The following is a 19,608-nucleotide window of genomic DNA, read 5'->3' on the forward strand; positions in this document are numbered from 1 at the left end:
CCAGAGGAGGGACAGTGGTTTGGACATGTCCAGAGGAGGGACAGTGGGTGTATTGGTAGAAGGATGTAAGACAAAGAGGATATATATGGATGCAGTTAGAGAGGACATGGAGGTAGTTGGACAGAGGACAGAGTGAGATCACTCGCTGTGGAGACCCCTGAAGAGGGAAAAGCCGAAGGAAGACGTCTCAATGAGTCACGAGGACTCGTTTTCAAGATACCTGTTTGAGACAGACAACATATAAAGTGCAGACAACAATAATTAAATGAAAAGCAACTCAAATATAAAAAGGAATTAAACATTCAATAATTAACAGCCGTTACAGTTTTATATGCTATTTTAAATGGTTATTAGATCACATCCACGTTGAGATAAATACAATAATCTGCTTATTTGTGAAAGGAGAGGTGTTTTCCATTTTTCCTTCTGTTCCCAGTTTTGTAGTGCACACAGCTTTATAACATTTTTACATTTTATATCCATCATCTTTTACCCGCTTCTTCCATTTTGGGTCAGGGGGGTCGCCGGTGCCCATGTCCAGCAATCACTGTGCGAGGGGCGGGGGACACTCTGGACAGGTCGCAAGTCCATCACGGGGACACATAGAGACAAACGAGACAAACAACCATTCACTCTCTCACTCACCATTTTATATACATTCTATTAAATTTTATTTTAATTTTGGACATTTTTTACATAGCCAGCCACTTTAATTTTGGTAATGACCTTCAGTGAATCACATGGTCACATGACCAGGCCACCCTCTAGTGTTTCATATAGAAACCTCTCAAACCGCTCTTGTATGCCTCGTTTATGATTGTCTATTGTTGTCATCACTCTTTGTTAAAACCAGGTCTCTCTTGTAAACCAGTCCCCGTGGCTCAATGGGATCTGTGTCATCATGCTGTGTGATAAAACTGTACATTTTAGAGTGGCCTTTTGTTGTGGTCAGCCTAAAGCACACCTGTTTAATCAGCATCTTGATATGCCACACCTGGTGGATTATCTCGGTAAAGAAGCGCTCACGAACACATTTACACAAAGTTGTGAACAATATTTGAGAGAAATAGGACTTTTGAGAAAGCATCTTAGGTCTTTGAGGTCAGCTGATGAAAAATGGGAGTAAAAACTAAAGTGTTGTGATTATATTTTTGTTCAGTGTAGTTACCTTGCTGCTGTATGTTAACGTTTTTTTTTCCCCAATACGTTTAGTTGGAACTTCTTACTTGAAGCCTTAAAAGAGTCATGTGACACCAGGATTGTAAAGTGGTTCATAGATGGGACTTTTAAACACGTATCTAGTGTGAAGAATCTGATTTGAAAAAATTGTGTGTCAGCTCTGACACAGAATATTATGATTTCACTTCTGTGCCTTTTCCATTTTTTATACATCTTACATAAAAATGAAAAAAAAAGTCCATGCAAGGACATGAAATATACTGATAAGCAGTATTATGCACACGGATCATCAGTAAATAACATGCAGGAGCTCTTTTTTTAAAAAGTTTGTTGAATTAATTTATGTAAAAAAATAATCTCAGAGCTAAAAAACATAACACAGCAGCTTTACATATTTAGATGTTTATTGAAATGCATCTAGGGACAATTCACAATAATCAGCTGTTCCTATAATAATACATGCCGTTCATCTAGAGTCAAAAGCAAAACCACAAAGTCAAAAATATTTGGATCTGCATAAATACCTTGTGTTTATGTTAAGTTGATTTGATAATATTAGTTTAGTTCATGTAGCAGCAAGCTAAAGACAAGTAGCAGTTCAGTTGTACAGTAAGCAGAATAATTCAAAGTGGCCATATTTGAACACTTTCACTGATCAAATTTTACAAGCAAAACGAAAGGGCAACCAGCACTCAGCCGTGAGGAACACCAAACCAGAACTGAAGCTGAGCTGAGTTTAATCTGGTTTTCCAACTCCTCTGAGATTTGAGTAGTCTGTCAAGTTAGTTACCTGTAACCACAAGCTCCATTTATACAGTTATGATACACAAGAAACACAAAAAGACAACAACAAATACAACCCGGATTCCAAAAAGTTGGGACACTAAACAAATTGTGAATAAAAACTGAATGCAATGATGTGGAGGTGCCAACATCTAATATTTTATTCAGAATAGAACACAAATCACAGACCAAAAGTTTAAACTGAGAGAATGTATCATATGAAGGGAAAAATCTGTTGTTTCCAAATTTCATGGCGTCAACAAATCCCAAAAAAGTTGGGACAAGTCCATTTTTACCACTGTGTGGCATCCCCCCTTCTTCTTACAACACTCAACAGACGTCTGGGGACAGAGGAGACCAGTTTCTCCAGTTTAGAAATAGGAATGCTCTCCCATCCATGTCTAATACAGGCCTCTAACTGTTCAATCGTCTTGGGCCTTCTTTGTCGCACCTTCCTCTTTATGATGCACCAAATGTTCTCTATAGGTGAAAGATCTGGACTGCAGGCTGGCCATTTCAGTACCCGGATCCTTCTCCTACGTAGCCATGATGTTGTGATTGCTGCAGAATGTGGTCTGGCATTATCGTGTTGAAAAATGCAGGGTCTTCCCTGAAAGAGATGACGTCTAGATGGGAGCATATGTTGTTCTAGAACCTGAACATAGTTCTCTGCATTAATGGTGTCTTTCTAGACATGCAAGCTGCCCATGCCACAAGCGCTCATGCAACCCCATACCATCAGTGATGCAGGCTTCTGAACGGAGCGTTGATAACAACTTGGGCTATCCTTGTCCTCTCTGGTCCGGATGACGTGGCGTCCCAGTGTTCCATAAAGAACTTCAAATCGTGACTCATCTGACCACAGAACAGTCTTCCATTTTGCCACACTCCATTTTAAATGACCCCTGGCCCAGTGCAAACGTCTGAGCTTGTGGAGCTTGCTTAGAAATGGCTTCCTCTTTGCACTGTAGAGTTTCAGCTGGCAACGGCGGATGGCACGGTGGATTGTGTTCACTGACAATGCTTTCTGGAAGTATTCCTGAGCCCATTCTGTTATTTCCTTGACAGTGGCATTCCTGTTTGAGGTGCAGTGACGTTTAAGGGTCCGGAGATCACGAGCATCCAGAAGAGTTTTACGGCCTTGACCCTTACGCACAGCGCAAACAGCACTGCGTTTCTGCACAACAATGGTGGAATTGGTGATCCTCTTACCATCTTGGCTTCTGAGAGACACTGACACTCTGAGAAGCTCTTTTTATACCCAATCATGTTGTCAATTGACCTAATTAGTGTTAATTGGTCTTCCAGCTGTTCGTTATATGCTCAATTTCCTTTTTCCAGCCACTTATTGCTACTTGTCCCAACTTTTTTGGGATTTGTTGACACTGAAATTTTGAATCAACATATTTTTCCTTTAAAATGTTACATTTACTCAGATTAAACTTTTGATCTGTCATCTATGTTATATTACAAATACAATATTGACATTTGCCATCTCCACATCATTGCATTCAGTTTTTATTCACAATATGTTTAGTGTCCCAACTTTTTTGGAATCCGGTTTGTACCAGCTACATGCGGCTAACATCCAACTTTGCCAACATGCTAACATTTTAACTCTTGAGTCCCATTTGATTTATTTTGTTATTGATCCATTTTACTTTGACCCTGGAAAAGAACTGAGGGCTCTGATTGGTGGAGACATCCAGCAGACGGTTCTCCTCCACGCTGAGTCTAATCGAGCGAACGTCAGCAGACGATAATCCGTTTTTTATGGACAGCAATGCCGACACATGAGGGCCACTGAAGAGACAACACACAAGCAATCAAAGAATCAGCCAAACAAATGATTAGTTAAAGAAAACATTCTTGACAGGAATGTTCAATAAAACTAAAGGTGAGGCACATTTCTTACAGATGCCTCTACCACCAGACTCTGACTGTTTCCTTTGTCCATAATTCAAAGTCACAAAGGAAGGAGATGAAATGTGCCACGGAGGAACAAGAAACCCTGAATTAAGGATCAGCCACCAGGGATTGAACCAAGGCCTCCACCTCTGACTGTTACACAAAAGGTGTATGCTAATTAAACACGTGTATCATTAACGTTTTTACCAAACTATACAAACCACCACTGCTATCTGCAGACTGGGCACGTTTCATTACGGCCACAACTGATGTATGAAGACCATTCCATTGTTTTAATGTCCAGCACCTGCTTGTGGGCAGTTCATGGTAATTATCTAAAATGTATTTATCTTCTGTTGTTTTTGAGGCTGATGTGTGGCCCAATAGACGTTTAGTCTTTTGATTGCACACACAAACTTGTGCTATTTGAATTATGTTGGAAACGATTTTGGAGTGAAATAAAACTCCAGGAATCAAAGACGGCGAGTTTGAGACTTTCTCAAAGGTGAGTCAAAACTCTACAACGGCTGCACCAGTGATTGACAGGGACACACATGTTTAACATACAATGCACTTTGAAATGTGGCAGGAGATAAACTGAACAAGCTGCATGTTGATCATTCTATGTTAAAGATCTTTTCTGGATGTAAATGGATTTTTTCGGATGATTACTTCCTCTGGTTTCGGATGATTACTTCCTCTGGTATCAGATGCTGTGTCGCTAGAAGGATTTTTACTGAAACCTTTTTTTACTTTTGGACATTTGTTATGATGCACAATCATAACAACAAGGTGGTTTTCTACAATTGGAAGCTGCTGATTAACATCTCAAAAGCTCAAATAATACCTCAACTACAGCTCTAAATCCCAAAATGCGTTGAAAAGGAGGTGCTGTGGATGCATTACCATCTACCTGGAGGCGGTGCTCGAGTGCCTGACCACTGAGATCTTGGAGGTAGCAGGAAACGCAGCTCGTGACAGCGGGAGGACCGAGATCGTCCTCTGGCACCTGCAGTTAAGTCTGCGGTGACGAGGGGCTCAGCAGGCTGCTGGGAGAAATGGCCATCGCTCGGGGAGGATTTCTTCCCGGCATTTAGGCAGTCCTGCTGCCCAAGAGGACCAGTAGGTCTGCTGGGTCTGGGTGGATGGATCGGTATCTGCAGCCAGTTTCTTTGGATCCGCTGTGGGACAGACTGCTACAAGAGATCCTTCCGGCCAAAAGCCATCAGCCTCTATAACAACTCTAATGAAACCAAGATGAGCTACAACAACAATTCATTTCCCTTTAGGATTAATAAAGTATTTTTGAATTATGATTAAGCCAATCATGAGCTTCTTTGGTTCCTGTTGAGCTAAGCTCCTCCTCCGAAGCAGGAGCTGAAGGGGACTCTAAACGGTTATAAAAGCTGTGCAGAAACCGTAAGGATCAGAGACTGGTTTAAATGTTGAAAAATAATGTGGAAAGGTCATTTTTTGTGCAAACTTCCCTCCGCAGGCAGTGACTCACACTGGATGGAAGATTTCTGGCTCCTCGGCCACCTGTTACATTATGTTGGACTTCCTAAAACCGGTTTAAGCTCAATCAGAGGAAAAGCTCATAAAGACAGGTGGTCATTTGGGAAATTTCAGAATTCTTCAACCCATAGTCATCAACAACCGCTTGGTCCAAGAGAAAAGCATCAAAACGAGTCCCAATGAGTTTATTCATTAGTTCTTGACTCAGAAGCTTCAGCCGCCTCAGACGTAGATCAGCCCAGTCACTGGAAACCTGATTGTCTGATGATAAGCAGTCTGAGTTGAACCCAACACACGTGGAACGTCATTCAGAATGTTTTTGTTTTCAACTGGCCGCTCTCAGCATTTCTCCTTTGAGGCAACACAACCGGGACACCTGAGCACCCCCCACCCCGCCGCTCCCTGTTGACTCCAACACATCCAGGAATTCTTAATATTCAGGTCACCGTGTTTGTGTAAGAGGACGCACAATAACACATGTAACACACACACACACACAGGAGTGGAACAAACAGGTTTGGCTGTACGTCAGGTGTCAGGTGTCAGGTGTGTTACCTGAAGCTGGACCACCAAGCACTCTACTCTGGACAAAAACGTTTAAAAAAAATGACAGTTACTCCGAATGATTGCTGTCCTGCACAAACAGAGAGGCTTTCTGGAGACAATCTGTGAAAACCTGGTTCGTAGAAAGTACCTTGACCGATCCAGGTGTATCACCTGAGTTTCTGTTTTCATCACAACACAATGAACTGCATGATGTGGGAATATGTTGGCAGTAACAGGAGGATGAGGGTTCTGTGATGGAGTTGAACTCAGAGCTGCTCCTCAGATAAATGATGTTAAATTATTATTTTATAGATGAATGTTTCTGTTCAGAGCCTGAGACGACTTCTGTTGAGACTTGGAGCTTTAGAAATAAACTGAACTGAATTAGAAAATAAAACTTCTGAAAATGTCAGCGGGGGTATCACCCACTACCCTACGAAGGAAAACTAAATTTCAACAGAAGAGTCTCACAGGAAATTAGTGTGAACGTTTATGAAGCATCCACTCCGATCCGGTTTTATTCTGTACGTTTTTCAGCATCTTTCTCGTTCCACATGTTTTGTGCCATTTCAACAAATCATGAATCAAAACCTTCGGCTCTTTCAGGACAATCCTGCTGTGACTTTTGGTATTGGTGCAACTTTAGCTGTTTGAAATATTTGGCTTTTTCTGACATTTTTTTCTCATAGAAAATAAATTGAGCTCATTTTACATCCTTCAAATCTTTAGATGTGTTTAAAACCTTTTACTGCTCCTTTCACAATTTGTTCTGCTTCAGCTTCTTTCAGCTTCCTGCTGCTAAATTAAACTTTTTTCACCCATTTTCAACTAATTTCAGCTGTTTTTTCAGCCGCTTTCTGCGCCTTTCAGATTCTTTCTGCTAACTACAACATTTTTGTGCTTCTTATAACTTCTATCTGCTAATTTCAGCTCGTTATGCTCCTTTCAGTTTGTTTCTGCTATTTCAGCTATTTAGCTGTTTTGCGCTAATTTAAGCTTTTTGCTCCTTTCAGCTTATTTCTGCCAGTTTGTTATTTCAGCTACTATTTAGCTGTTAATTTTAGCTTTTTTAGCCAATTCCACATTTTTTGCACTCATTTAAACTTTTTTAGTAATAATGAATTTAATTTGTAACGCACTTTTCATTAACAAAAATCTCAAAGTGCTACAGAGTGCAACTAAAATCAATGATAAAATCAACTAAAATCAATGATACAATCATGTGGAGGCAGAATAGGCTTGCTTAAAAAGAAAAGTCTTTAAGCCTTTTTTAAAGTCAGTCAATGATTGTGGAGCTCTCAGTCAGGGAGGGAGTTCCAGAGGTGGGGGGTGGGGGGGGGCAGCCACACAGAATGCCCGATCTCCCATGGTTCTTAATTTAGTTCGTGGAAGGTGGAGGAGATGACTGTTCTGTGATCGTAGGGACCGGGTGGATGAATATGGAGCAAGAAGGTCCTTCAGATAATCTGGTGAACATCCGTATAAACACTGACGGGGATGAGAACATTTTGTACTGAATTCTGTCGTGACAGGAAGCCAGTGGAGGTTATGGAGAATGGGTGTAATATGTTCAAATTTACGAGCTCTCAATAAAATCCTGGCTGCACTGTTTTGAATATATTGAAGCTTCTGAAGGTTTTTGCCGGGTATTCCAGTAAACAGGGAGTTGCAGGAGTCGAGCCTGGAGGAGACAAAAGCATGGACGAGTTTCTCTGCATCAGCAAAAGTGAGAGATGGGCGCAGTTTGGAGATATTTCGAAGATGGAAGAAACGGGTTTTAAACAGATGCTTAATGTGATTTTCAAATGAAAGATGAGAGTCCATTCTCATTCCAAGATTTGTAACAGAGGTGGAGAGGGGGATGTCTCGTCCAGAAAATGAAACAGTCGTTATAGTTGAAGTTTGAACCTGGTGAGGGGTGCCACTCAGTAAGGTCTCTGTTTTGGAGCAGTTTAACTGAAGAAAGTTCTGATTCATCCATGCCCTCATCTCCTCCAGGCAGGTGGAGAGGTCAGCGAGTGAAGATGGAGATGACAATGATGAAGATGATGCCCCAGTCCTGATGTAAAGCTGTGTATCAGCAGTTCTTCAGCCTAATTCAGTAAAAATGTGCTCTCTCCACTTCCTTCGGGTAATTTAAGTTTCTTTCTGCAATTTTAGCTACTTCTTTGGCTAATTTCAGCTTTTTTCAGATAATTTCCACTTTTGTGCGCTCCTTTCTGCTTCTTAATTGGAGAAACTTGTTCTTTCTGCTTTCTTCTGTTAATTTAAGCTTGTTCTACTTTTCAGCATGGTTTTTTAAGCTAATTTCAGCTGTTTTTCAGAAAGAGTTTAAATAAGAAAGCTGCGGCACCGAGGTATGCGAGCTCTTTGTTCAGCTTTATCTACTGAACGTGATACGTGTCAGAGTTATTTCATATCCAAAAGGATAAGTTAATAATTGACGCATCATGTTGACAGAGACAAGCGTCCAAAGCTTCACTGCAGGACATTTTGTGTAGCAGCTGTTATTTCACAGCAGATCAGAGCTCAAAGCTCAGATGAAGTGAGCGGTTGAACAGAGTCAGTTTTATCCGAGTCGTCCTCTGACGCTTTGTCCCTTTGGGCCTCAGACTGGAAACCAGTCAGCAACAGCCGTGACTATAAAACAGATTACATCATCAGCTGGAGAACAGTGAGGCGGCTTTGTTGGTCGTCAACGGGACAGTGACTGATGTTTAACACTCGCCCGACCGAGAGCAGAGAGGACGTTCAGGAGGACAGGATGTGAATGTGGTGTGTTCTGGGAAATCCTTCACAGTGATGAGTACTGTCCCCATCCCAAAAATACTGTGCAACACTTCAGAGTGGTGTGAACAAACGGAGTACCTGAGGTCAGGAAAAGTCCGAGCCAGATTTACGAACTCCAGCTGGATGCTGGCGGGATCCTGCAGACGGATAATCTCAGCGAGGCCACAGAGCATCACATGGAGCCACGATGTCTCACTGCAACCCTGAAATAAAGAAGTACTACTGAAATACATAATTATACTGAACACAGTACTGTGAAATACTTCCAGGACACTGAAACTCACAGTCATGGGAAATTCAAGTTAAGACAAAAACAACTGGACTTTACTTTATAACAGAAGACGTTTCACTTCTCATCCAAGAAGCTTTCTCAATTCAAAGTCAGCAGAGCGTGTGGGGTTCAGGTTATAAATCTGAGCTAAGATACACACATACATATGCAGATTGACCTGTCACACCTCACAGTGGGAGTTTGTTAAGGTCTTTGTTAATGCAATTCACAGATGATGTCCCTCTGGTCCCATCTGATAGGTGTGAAACTGGCTGGGTATCAGTCCTAAAGCTGCATTATAAGTTTTTGAAAGTTGAAATTTGAGGTCAGTTTGAGAGGGGAGTGGAAAAAAGAGAAACCATCTCTAAACAGAGGAGGAGGCCTCAGATTTCAACTTTCAAAAATTTGTAATGCAGCTTTAGGACTGATCCCCAGCCAGTTTTACACCCATCAGATGTGACCAGAGGGGCCTCATCTGTGAATTACATTAACAAAAACCTTAAACTCCTACTGTGAGGTGTAATAGGTCAATCTGCATATGTATGTGTGTCTTATCTCAGCTTTATAACCTGAACCCCACACGCTCTGCTCTTTGAATTGAGAAAGCTTCTCGGATGAGAAGCGAAACGTCTTCTGTTACAAATAAAGTCCAGTTGTTTTTGTCTTGAACTTTTTTTTAATTTACCATGTCCTGGATGACGGAGAATCTTCACCAGCGCAGGGTCATGGGAGTTTGCTCATCCAGTCTACATGTGTTTTGTGGACTTGGAGAAAGCATTTGACTTGTGTTCCTCAGGGTACTCTGTAAGGGGTGCTCCATAAGTATGGGATTGGGGACCCATTGTTACAAGCTGTTCAGTCCCTACAAGCGGTGCGAGAGTTTGGTTCTCATTGCTGGTAGTAAGTCACCCTTCAGGGTGGGAGTTGGACTCCACCGGGGCTGCCCGTTGTCTCCGATTCTGTTCAGAACCATTATGGACAGAATTTCTTGGTGCAGTCAGGAGGTGGACGGAGTCCGGTTCGGTGGCCTCAGGATTCCATCTCTGCCCTTTGCAGATGATGTGGTCCTGTTGGCGTCATTGTGCCGTGATCTCCAGCTCTCACTGGAGCGGTTTGCAGCCGAGTGTGAAGCAGCTGGGATGAGAACCAGCACCTCCAGATCTGAGGCCGTGGTTCTGAACTGGAAAAGGGTGGATTGTTCTCTTCAGGTCGAGGGTGAGTTTCTAACCGGTACCAAGTATCCACCCCCTTAAGCGTTCTTTTGGTTTCGTTAGAACCTGGATCTTTAAATGAATTTGAATTTGCACAACATAAAGACCACTTTGAAGATGCTAAATGTGTCTTACGGTAAAATAAGACAAAAAAATCACTCTTGAAAACCTTAGCGCGCACACGCACACCCCTCGCAGTCTCAGTTGGATCGAGGTCTGGGCTTTGACCGGACAGTTCCACAACTTTGTTCCTCTTTCTCAAACATGTTCAAGTGTTTCTGGATCCATTTTACCATCAGCTCTGACCAGTTTCCCAGTCTCTGCTGACGCATGATGCGGCCACCACCGTGCCTCAGTGTAGGGATGGTGTTCTCAGCAGGACAGGTGTGACACATTTCATGGAAGATATGGTGAACAGTTTGTTGTTTTGTGGACAGAACGGTGCCGTTCCATGCCTTTGTGTTACTTTACACTTTAGGGGTTCTTTTTGTAACGGTGTCAAATAAACGTTTAAAAACAAAAACGTTTCGTGACAAAACGGAGAGGGTTCTTCAAACCTGGGCGTTATAAGAACCATGATCCACCCCATGGTACCCATCCATCCAAGCGCACGTCTCACCTCCTCTGTGAAGAACTTGTCCATTTTCTGTGCGTCTTCGATCATCCGCTGAGCTCCGGCCACCTGCTGCTCCCTGCTCTTACTCCTCGTCTTCATCATCTTCTTCACATACTGAAGGACCACGTTCTGATAGAGCACGCAGAGCAGGGACTGTGAAGACACGGGCGAGTTACACCGGTGTGGAGACAGGCGTGCACGCAGTACAAGCGGGGCGGTGCGTCACCTGTCTGCAGGCTGGTTTCAGGTCAGACAGGTCGACTAGCTGTTGGTTCAGAAAGTCCAGCAGCGAGTCGACAACAGGAAGTGAGCCGTCCACCCAGACGGACGTCCACAGCGGACTCAGACGTGCCTGACAATGTTCACCAGCAAGAAAACAGATTCTGAAGTGAAAAGATCAACTTGAAAACTGACTTTAAGGCAACAACAACAACCTTCTAATAAAATCTGGCTCCTTCGGTCAATTTGGAGATCAATTTTTAAACCAGACAGCAAAATAGAAACAAATAACCAAATCATTTTGAAAGACAGCAAAGATACAGCTGCATTGAATTTATTATTTTTACAACAGGACAACATGTCACTAAACCTTATCTTTCTATCAAAGTGAACACCACACACACACATATATATATATATATATTATTTTTTTTTATATATATCTATCTATATCTATCTATCTATATATAGATGTATAGATAGAGATATAGATATAGATAGATATGCAATTGTGTAGATACTGTAAATGTAATGAATATATTTCATTTAACATCTGCTTGATATTTCTTTTTTGTTAGGTCTTTCTTGTTCTCAAGTCTTGAATCTGTTCCTGAATATTTTCTGTTTTATTTCCTGACCTCGTGTCAGATGCAACCACCTGTTCTGATCCTTGTCAGCTCAGCTGCAGACACTCTAGTAATCACCCTCCCCATATGTCATTCTTTCCCCCCGTCACGGAGCAAAAAGAGGGAAGTGGAAATACCTCCATTCGTGTTTTGAGATTAACTTGAAAAATAAGTGAGATACAAACTTCTTTTTATGATGTGTGGCTGCATCTAGGAGTAGAAAAGGTCACTATCAAACATTAGGTGGCGTCATGTCAAAATCCAAGATGGCTACCATCATGAGTATAAGTAAACCGAGCACCCCGATCATTTGAGGAAACTACACTTTCTAGTTATATCGCTTAAAATTATAGTTTCCTCAAATGATTAAGATGGCCCTTGGGGTGGCCAAAGGTTAATCTATGGTGGCCTTGGCCACCACTGGCCACCCCCTGGCTCCTCCACTGCTCTTGGTGGTGGATGAAATCGCCCCCTCCACTCACCAAAATCCACCACTCTGCACCGTCTTGATGAAGACGAAAGAGAAAACCTCCCGCTGTTCTTCAGCAGCGTAACTCCTGCCACTTGAATCATCAAAAACATTTAGGTTTACTTTCCTGTTCAATTCCAGTCCAGAAAAACACTCGGGGGACATCAGCGTTCCTCGTTTTCTCCTTTTAATGTCAGATCCAGTTTGTTTTTCTACACAATCTCATGTTCAGGCTGCTGCTTAAAATACACCGTATAGTTTTACATTATTATTGTTTAGAGTATATCTTAAATTCTTGGATACCGTTTCTTTTTGTACTTTATATTTTTGTTATGTATGGGTGTAACTGGGACCTTGAGTACACAATTTCATTCCACCTCATGTACCACATGTGATGCAAATGACGATAAAGAACTTGAACCTTGAATCGTCAGATCTTGTTTCCAAATGTCAGTCTAGTTGTTTTCTAACTAAGTTTAATCCCTAACTTTCTCGTATCAGATTAATTCTACAATTGAACATCATATTTTTAAAAATAATACTATAATTCTGTGTGTACAGGGAGTTGTACCTTGGTCTGGTCATGAAGAGGACAGGTAAAACACCTGTACCCACAATCCCTCATGGCAGAGAGAGAGTCCAGACAGCGACGCTGCTGCTCTTCGGACAGACTTCCTGTTTGTCGAGTTATATAATCGCTGAGGACGTGAAAATAAGATCAATTAACAGTTAATGATTACAGCTCCCAGAATGCATTGGGGTGGGATAACAGTTGGGCTGGCAGTTTGAGTTAATGAGCTCCGAGGGCTCTGAAATCAAAACCAGCAGCTAAAGATCATGCGTCACGTGCACGTACGTGCACCCTCCGAGGTGATGCAGACGTGAGCTTACCTGAGCTGCTGCTCACACGCCAGCTGAGCTTTTACCACGGAGCGCACGTTGCTGTGGTTTCCCTTCACAAGCTCCTCCAAACACTTCTTGTAGCTGAAACAAACACATCTGACCTCAGATCAGCCTTACAAAACATATTCAGGATTAAAAGAGATTAACACACACCAGAGTTAAATTTATTAAATCTCCATCGTTGTGGCTAATTTGCTCCTTTACATCGTTAGGAAACTTTTATACGAAGATCTATTTTATTTTGTTGTTATCCTTGCAGCCACCAAAGTTAGGACTCCCACAAATAAAAGATGTAATTAATAAAAAACAAAGGTTAAAAAAATGATAGAAAAATAAATAAATTCACCGATTAATCTAAAGAACAAACAATGTGCAGCTATTTGTGTTGTCTGGTTGATATATCAGCTTCCTGGAAGGTAGTTTCAAAATAAAATCTGACTCAGAAGAACGGTTTCATTTAAATTAAATTCTTCAAAATATGCATTTATAAAAAGTTAATATTAAGTAGTAAAGTTTTTCAGAACACGTGAAGAGATTCTACAGAAAATTCACTATTTTTGTGATTGAAAAGAGGAAGAGTAACAGAAAACACAGAATATTTGTGTTTTAATGATCTGTTCTGGTCTCCATTAGTTATTCTTCCATTTAGTTTTATTTTTCCACAGCTCTTATTTTACAATAAAAAATCATGAGGTTTGAGTTGGTGAACGTCAAAGTTCATCTCTTTCTCGGAGTGGAAATTAGAAACTATTTACGAGGTCAGAAAGTGAAATAGTTTTCACTAAAAACATAAAGCGCTCATACATTTGGACTGTTTAACAAATAAAACACGTTCTTTAAGAAGTCCAGAACAAGAGGAAGATGATGGATGGATGGATGGATGGATGGATGGATGGATGGATGGATGGATGGATGGATGGAAGTACGGCAACGTTACGTTCATCGGGCTCGTCTGTTCACTGAAGTAACAGAAAATTAAAGTTTTGCTGTAGATGAACAATTTTCATCTGCAACACAAGCATGTGCCATAATCTGTCAGCACGTAATCTGTCAGCACGTAATCTGTCAGCACGTAATCTGTCAGCACGTAATCTGTCAGCACGTAATCTGTCATCATTGGGTCATAGGTCAGGTAAAAGTGATGCTATGAGTATCATTTTCAACAAGTTGTCTTTAGGCTGTCCACATGAGAACACATCAGTGGCTTTAAGGGGTTTTAAAACAGTTTCCATGTGGATTCACAGCTGAAACAATAAGATCTTTGTGTCTCCACTAAATGCTCCTCCCATGTGGACCTGGACTAAAACTGCAATCCAGGCGGTCCTCCTTCATGTGGTGGGCTCGGTCTACCTGCACAGGAAGTTCTCCAGTTGAACCGTGAGCCTCTGAGCTTTGTTCTGGTCGTGGATGGTGTGGTTGAACTCCGTCAGGGAGCTGTTTATCACCTGGAAACAACACGACACATCGGACAAGCTCCAAGAACTTCGGCGTCCATCTGCAAGTTTGAGCTCTCACCTGTATGACGTCGATGGCGAGCGGGCTGAAGTAATAGCTGTCCATAACTTCAGGGGTGTTCCCGCTCAGCCAGCCTTCCTGCTCCTTCTTCAGGGCCGTGCTCAGCCACAGTTTGACCTGTTCCTGTAAGAAGCAGCAGCTCAGCAAACTAAAGGAGACACCGGGTTCCTCCAAACATCGTCAAACTTCACAGCTTTTGTTGTGAACCAACGGCGAGTCTGAAAACGGTGGAAGCTCGGTGGAGAACGAAGGACACAGAGGTTGTACCTCTCGGTGGGTCAGGTACTGCTCCTCCAGCCGGTTCAAGTCGTCCTGCAGCAGCAGGGAACCCAGGCAGGCCGTCTTTATCAGGCCGTCCAGTTCTTTGTGATTTAGGATCTCGCTGGGAGGAAACACAACAAACACACAAATCATGAAACCTGAAAAAGAAAAGAGTTGAAAGAAGCGAGTTCCTGTCACGTTTCGTAAAGACACAACTCTCCAAACACACTATAGATGTACAAGATATAGACTGTCCGTCAGAGCTACAGTTTTCTGTGTCAGGATCAATAAAACTGATCCGGTCTTTGTGCCGTGATTAAACGAGAACGAAACGTTAAACTGTGTCCAGTAGAACCTCCGGTACCAGCAGAGACTCTCCGTGGAGGCTCTAGAAGAGTTCTGGCCCACTCCTCTTCGCAGCGTTGCTTTGGTTCATTCCTGCTCAGCTCTCTGAAGGTCCACCTCAGCGTTTCAGTCAGGTTGAAGTTCTGGACTCTTTCTGACCCGTTCTGTTGTAGATCAGCTGCTGGGTTTGGGATCATGGTTCTGTTGGACCCAGTTTGTTGGACAGATGGACTCACATCTGACTCCAGAACCCTTTGGTCTACAGAGGAGGTCCTGGTCCACTCAGTGACTGACAGGAGCCCGAACCATCAGCCTCCTCCACCGTGCTGACAGCTGGGAGGAGCCGTCTGCTGCAGTGCATTCTGGGTAAACATCTGTTCTTTGGTTCTGGTTTTGTTTTCCAAACCTAAGTCATGCAGCTATGTCGTTTTTAAAGAGAAGAGACCATGACCTTTGACCTGCTGACTGAGGCCTGTAGGGTCATTTCTCTGAGCATTGCACAGTCTGCCCTTCAGGGTAAGTTTACTGGAACATTCAAACCTGAGGAGACGGTCAGCCGTCTTAAATGTTTCCCGCCTCTGAATAATCTTCCTCTCTGCAAAATGATGGACTCCAAAAAAAAAATAGCAATGACCTTTGACCCTTTTCAGATTGATGAGGAGCAGCAGCTGTTCCTCTCAGTTTATTGCTGATGTCTTTCTGTTTTGGCGTTGTGTCAACACGCTTTAATGTTTGAGCTTCACCTCACTCGTTCCGTTAATGTTTAGACTTCCGCCTGAATGTTTGTCGATCCTTTCACATGCTTCACCACAGACTGGCCTGAGGACAAGCAGGCTAATAAGTGAAATGTGTTTAGTTGAAGCAGCAGAACCCGAGGTCACTGCAGAGCAGGAAGTCCATGAACATGAAGCTCAGAACGAATCACAGCGCGAGCCTGGAGGACGAGACAAACTCTACGTGAGGGGAAAACCCAAAGAAAACAGTTCATCCATTTTCTTCAACTGCTGTCCCTACATGCATGTTTGTGTTCTTCTGTGGAGTAACCGGAGAAACCCCACACGTAGAGAACATGCAAACTCCACACAGGAAGGTCGGGAGGTGAACAAACAGTTCATGAGAATCAATAACATTATTCCTGTCTAAGTTTTGTGTATTTACTGAGATGAAGATTAACGAGCAGCAGCTGTGGTTCACATCCAGGTCCTGACGTGAGCGGAGAGGAAAACGGTTAAAGCCCACGAGAGATCAGAAAACAGAAGTAAAACAGAAAGCAAGGATGATTACGTCTGTAACTTTAATAAATTAGATCAAATGACAGGGCTGGAACCTACGGACCCTTTAATCCGATTAAATCAAATGATTCAAATATTGAACCTCCTACAACTTCGAGAATATTTGGAGATGATAAAAGAGTAATTAGTTCTTTTTATTATCCGACCCAGGATTATGAGACATTTTAGCTTCCTTTCTTAGAGAACTTTACTAATTGGCGTTTATAATTAGACATGTACCGATCCGATCCAAGTATCGGTACCGATACCGAAACGCTTCTGGATCGGGTATCGGTGACAATGTGATCGATCCATGACTGTGCAGATCTATTCATTCTAACTCTATGCTTTGTGCCCTGAGTGACGTCACACGCTAACGTACTGACCGAAGGAATTAAAGTTGATGTTTTACATGTCTGACCGAGCTCTGCGTGTTTCAATGTGCGGTCATGGTGCAGAGTTTTCAATACATTTGTAATTCAGTACATTCATGTCTGCGTTTCAAAAAACAAATGTTTTAAGTGAATTCAGTTTGTAAGCTCAATCATCCAGGTAGACAATAAACATGGATAAATCACCATTTTTGTTAATTCAGCACTGGTTTTTTTGTTTCGCCCCAGACCGGTATCGAATCGATGCTAAACCACAGATATCGTTATCGGATCGGAAGTGAAAAAAGTGGATCCCTATTTATAATGTCTGTGGACGTTTCTGTTCAGAGTCCTGAGATAACTTCTGTTGGGACCTGGAGCTACAGAAATAAACTGAATTTATTTTAGACCAGCGGTCAGTGCGGTCAGCAGGAAGCACAACAAAAGTCCTTTTGGTCCTGAAATGATCCACAACTCAAAGCTGAGCATGTTTTCTGTTCAGGCGCAGTTTCATAAAAATGATGACCATCGTCCATCTGGAGCCAGAGGAGGACCAGATGGACGAACGTGAAGGAACGTGCATGGATCAGGAGGTTTACTGAACGCACGACGGCAGCTGAGGGTTTGTCTGAGTGGACACTCACCGTGGATAGTAGTGGTTGACCCAGAACAGCACGTAGCTGCAGTCCTTTATCTCCAGCTCAGAGGAGGTCAGCCCAGCCAGCCGAACAGAGAAGGTCTGATGGTAGAGGCCGGCGTAGATGTTCAGGATGTCCACCTTGGCAGGGTAGCAGTCCTTCACCATCTTCACCACCGTAAGCAGGTCGTCTTTCGCTCGCTTCCCCATGCGACACACCTGAGCAGGTGCAGCAGCCGTGAGAAAGGACAAGGAGTCAGTAAACCCAGTGGAACATCTACTGCAGGGCTGTTCAGCTCAGTTCGGCCCAGCAATGGGTTCATTTTCAAATAAAACTAGATTTTAACCCATAAAACAAACAATGACGACAGCAGCTGGATGTCCGGCCCCCTGGGTGATGTCGTTGAACAGCCCTGATCTACTGCGTCTCAGTCTGGATCAAATCACAGCCACGTCTTCCTTCAGACACTGATGACCACTCAGACCCATGCTTTAACCGGACCCACGTTTCCCTCAGACCTTGATCTGTGTCTTCACTTCAGAAAGTAAAACTCAGATTACATCGATTCATTAGAACATTGTGAAGATGTTCAGTATTGTAAACTCCTGATCAGCTGATTACCTCCTGGACATGAGCTACAAACGTCTCATTCCTCGAGTCCAGCCACTCCTGAACCAGAGACATCCAAGCGTCTTACCTGCTGAGGAGACAAAGACCTGGACTGTCTCTCTGTGGTCCAACGTCCTCTGTTCAGATGAAAGAGTTATAAATCAACATCTCAGAGTCTGGAGGACGAGTGGAGAGGTCCAGAGTCCACGTTGTTCAAGTCCAGAGTGAAGTTTCCACAGTCAGTGATGGTTTGGGTCCATGTCCTCTGCTGGTGCTGGTCCACTGGGTTCTCTGAAGTCCTCAGTCCATGCAGCATCTAGCAGGACACTTAACGCTTCATTCTCTGATGAGCTTCATGGAGATGCTGGTTCCATTTTCCAGCAGGACTCGGCTCCAGCCCACACTGACAAAACTACCAACAGCTGGCTGATGAATATTCTAATCATCTGAGACACTGAGTTTAGATCTTTAATTATCTGTCAGTTATAATCATGAAAACTCAAAGAAATAAAGACTTGAACTGTTTCACTCTAATGAATAAATGAGTTTCACTTTCTGAAAGGACTGACGTAAAAAAAAAAAGTTTTCATGATGTCAACGGGAAACAAGCTGTAAACAAGAGGCAGCAGCTCCACATCTGCACATCATCAAGCTGTGCTTTGTTTCATAAACACTGCAAAGGGCCAGGCTGTTGCACGGTACATATCCACGCACGTCCTGCACGTTGTTCAGGACCAGACGGACGCTCAGAGCTGCGTTTGGACCAAAACTGATGCTGCTCGTTTGAAACTCAGAGAAAGAACCAACGAGCTGGCGTGACACTCGTTCAGGGATGAAGATGTTCACATCCTGGACAGAGAGGAACGATGGTTTGAGAGAGGAGTAAAGGAGGCCATCTTTGTGAAAAGAAATCGTCCATCATTAAACAGGGGCGGAGCCTCCGGGTTCAACTGTCCCCCTCTTACAATGCTGTGATTGCTAGTATCACTCAGCCCTCTGTGAACAGTAAACAGCCATCAGGTGCTAATGATCCATTGTTAGGCTGATGGTCCTTCTTGAGCATGTGATCAGCTGGTTCTGGTTGTCAGCAGCAAAACTGGTTGATCCACTCTGAGAAGGTGCTATTTAAGAGACTGAATTTATTACAGCTCCTCAGACATTTTTTAAAACTCTGTCCAGAGGGCTTGACTTAACTTTAATAGACGAGTTAGCTTCTGTTTTTATGCAAACATGCTTTTTATTATTATTATTATTATTATTATTATTATTATTATTATTATTATTATTATTATTATTATTTTAGGAGCTGGGTAAACCATCTGTAATAAAACCGTTGCAATAAATTTAGTCTGTCCTGAGATAATTTGCTCCTCGTTCTTTAGAAAGTATTCAGACCTGACCCAGACCTGATGGTCAAAATCCCTATTTGAATCAGTCGTCAGTGTTTGAACCAGTCGTGGTGTTTGAACCAGTCGTGGTGTTTGAACCAGTGGTCTGTGTTTGAACCAGTCATCAGTGTTTGAACCAGTCGTGGTGTTTGAACCAGTCGTGGTGTTTGAACC

General features: G+C 42.7%; 2 protein-coding genes across 2 annotated transcripts in view; one reads left to right on the plus strand and one right to left on the minus strand.

Moving 5' to 3' along the window:
- The window catches only part of si:dkeyp-72h1.1 (uncharacterized protein LOC799956 homolog), an 87,958-nt gene that overhangs the window by 51,849 nt on the left and 16,501 nt on the right, over positions 1-19,608 (plus strand). The window lies entirely within an intron of this gene.
- tnfaip2a (tumor necrosis factor, alpha-induced protein 2a) overlaps positions 3,478-19,608 on the minus strand; it is an 18,536-nt gene continuing 2,405 nt past the window's right edge. The window contains exons 4-13 of the mRNA XM_037685985.1: positions 17,444-17,655; positions 14,819-14,933; positions 14,552-14,674; positions 14,387-14,481; positions 13,025-13,117; positions 12,705-12,831; positions 11,046-11,171; positions 10,823-10,972; positions 8,800-8,924; positions 3,478-3,765 (exon numbers count right to left, since the gene is read on the minus strand). Coding sequence (XP_037541913.1) covers positions 3,576-3,765; positions 8,800-8,924; positions 10,823-10,972; positions 11,046-11,171; positions 12,705-12,831; positions 13,025-13,117; positions 14,387-14,481; positions 14,552-14,674; positions 14,819-14,933; positions 17,444-17,655 — 1,356 coding nt within the window. The 3' untranslated portion in view covers positions 3,478-3,575. The remainder of the gene's footprint in view (positions 3,766-8,799; positions 8,925-10,822; positions 10,973-11,045; positions 11,172-12,704; positions 12,832-13,024; positions 13,118-14,386; positions 14,482-14,551; positions 14,675-14,818; positions 14,934-17,443; positions 17,656-19,608) is intronic.

The sequence above is a fragment of the Nematolebias whitei genome, chromosome 12 (assembly GCF_014905685.2).
Source record: "Nematolebias whitei isolate Nwh7 chromosome 12, NemWhi1, whole genome shotgun sequence".
In the NCBI taxonomy this organism is placed as follows: domain Eukaryota; kingdom Metazoa; phylum Chordata; class Actinopteri; order Cyprinodontiformes; family Rivulidae; genus Nematolebias; species Nematolebias whitei.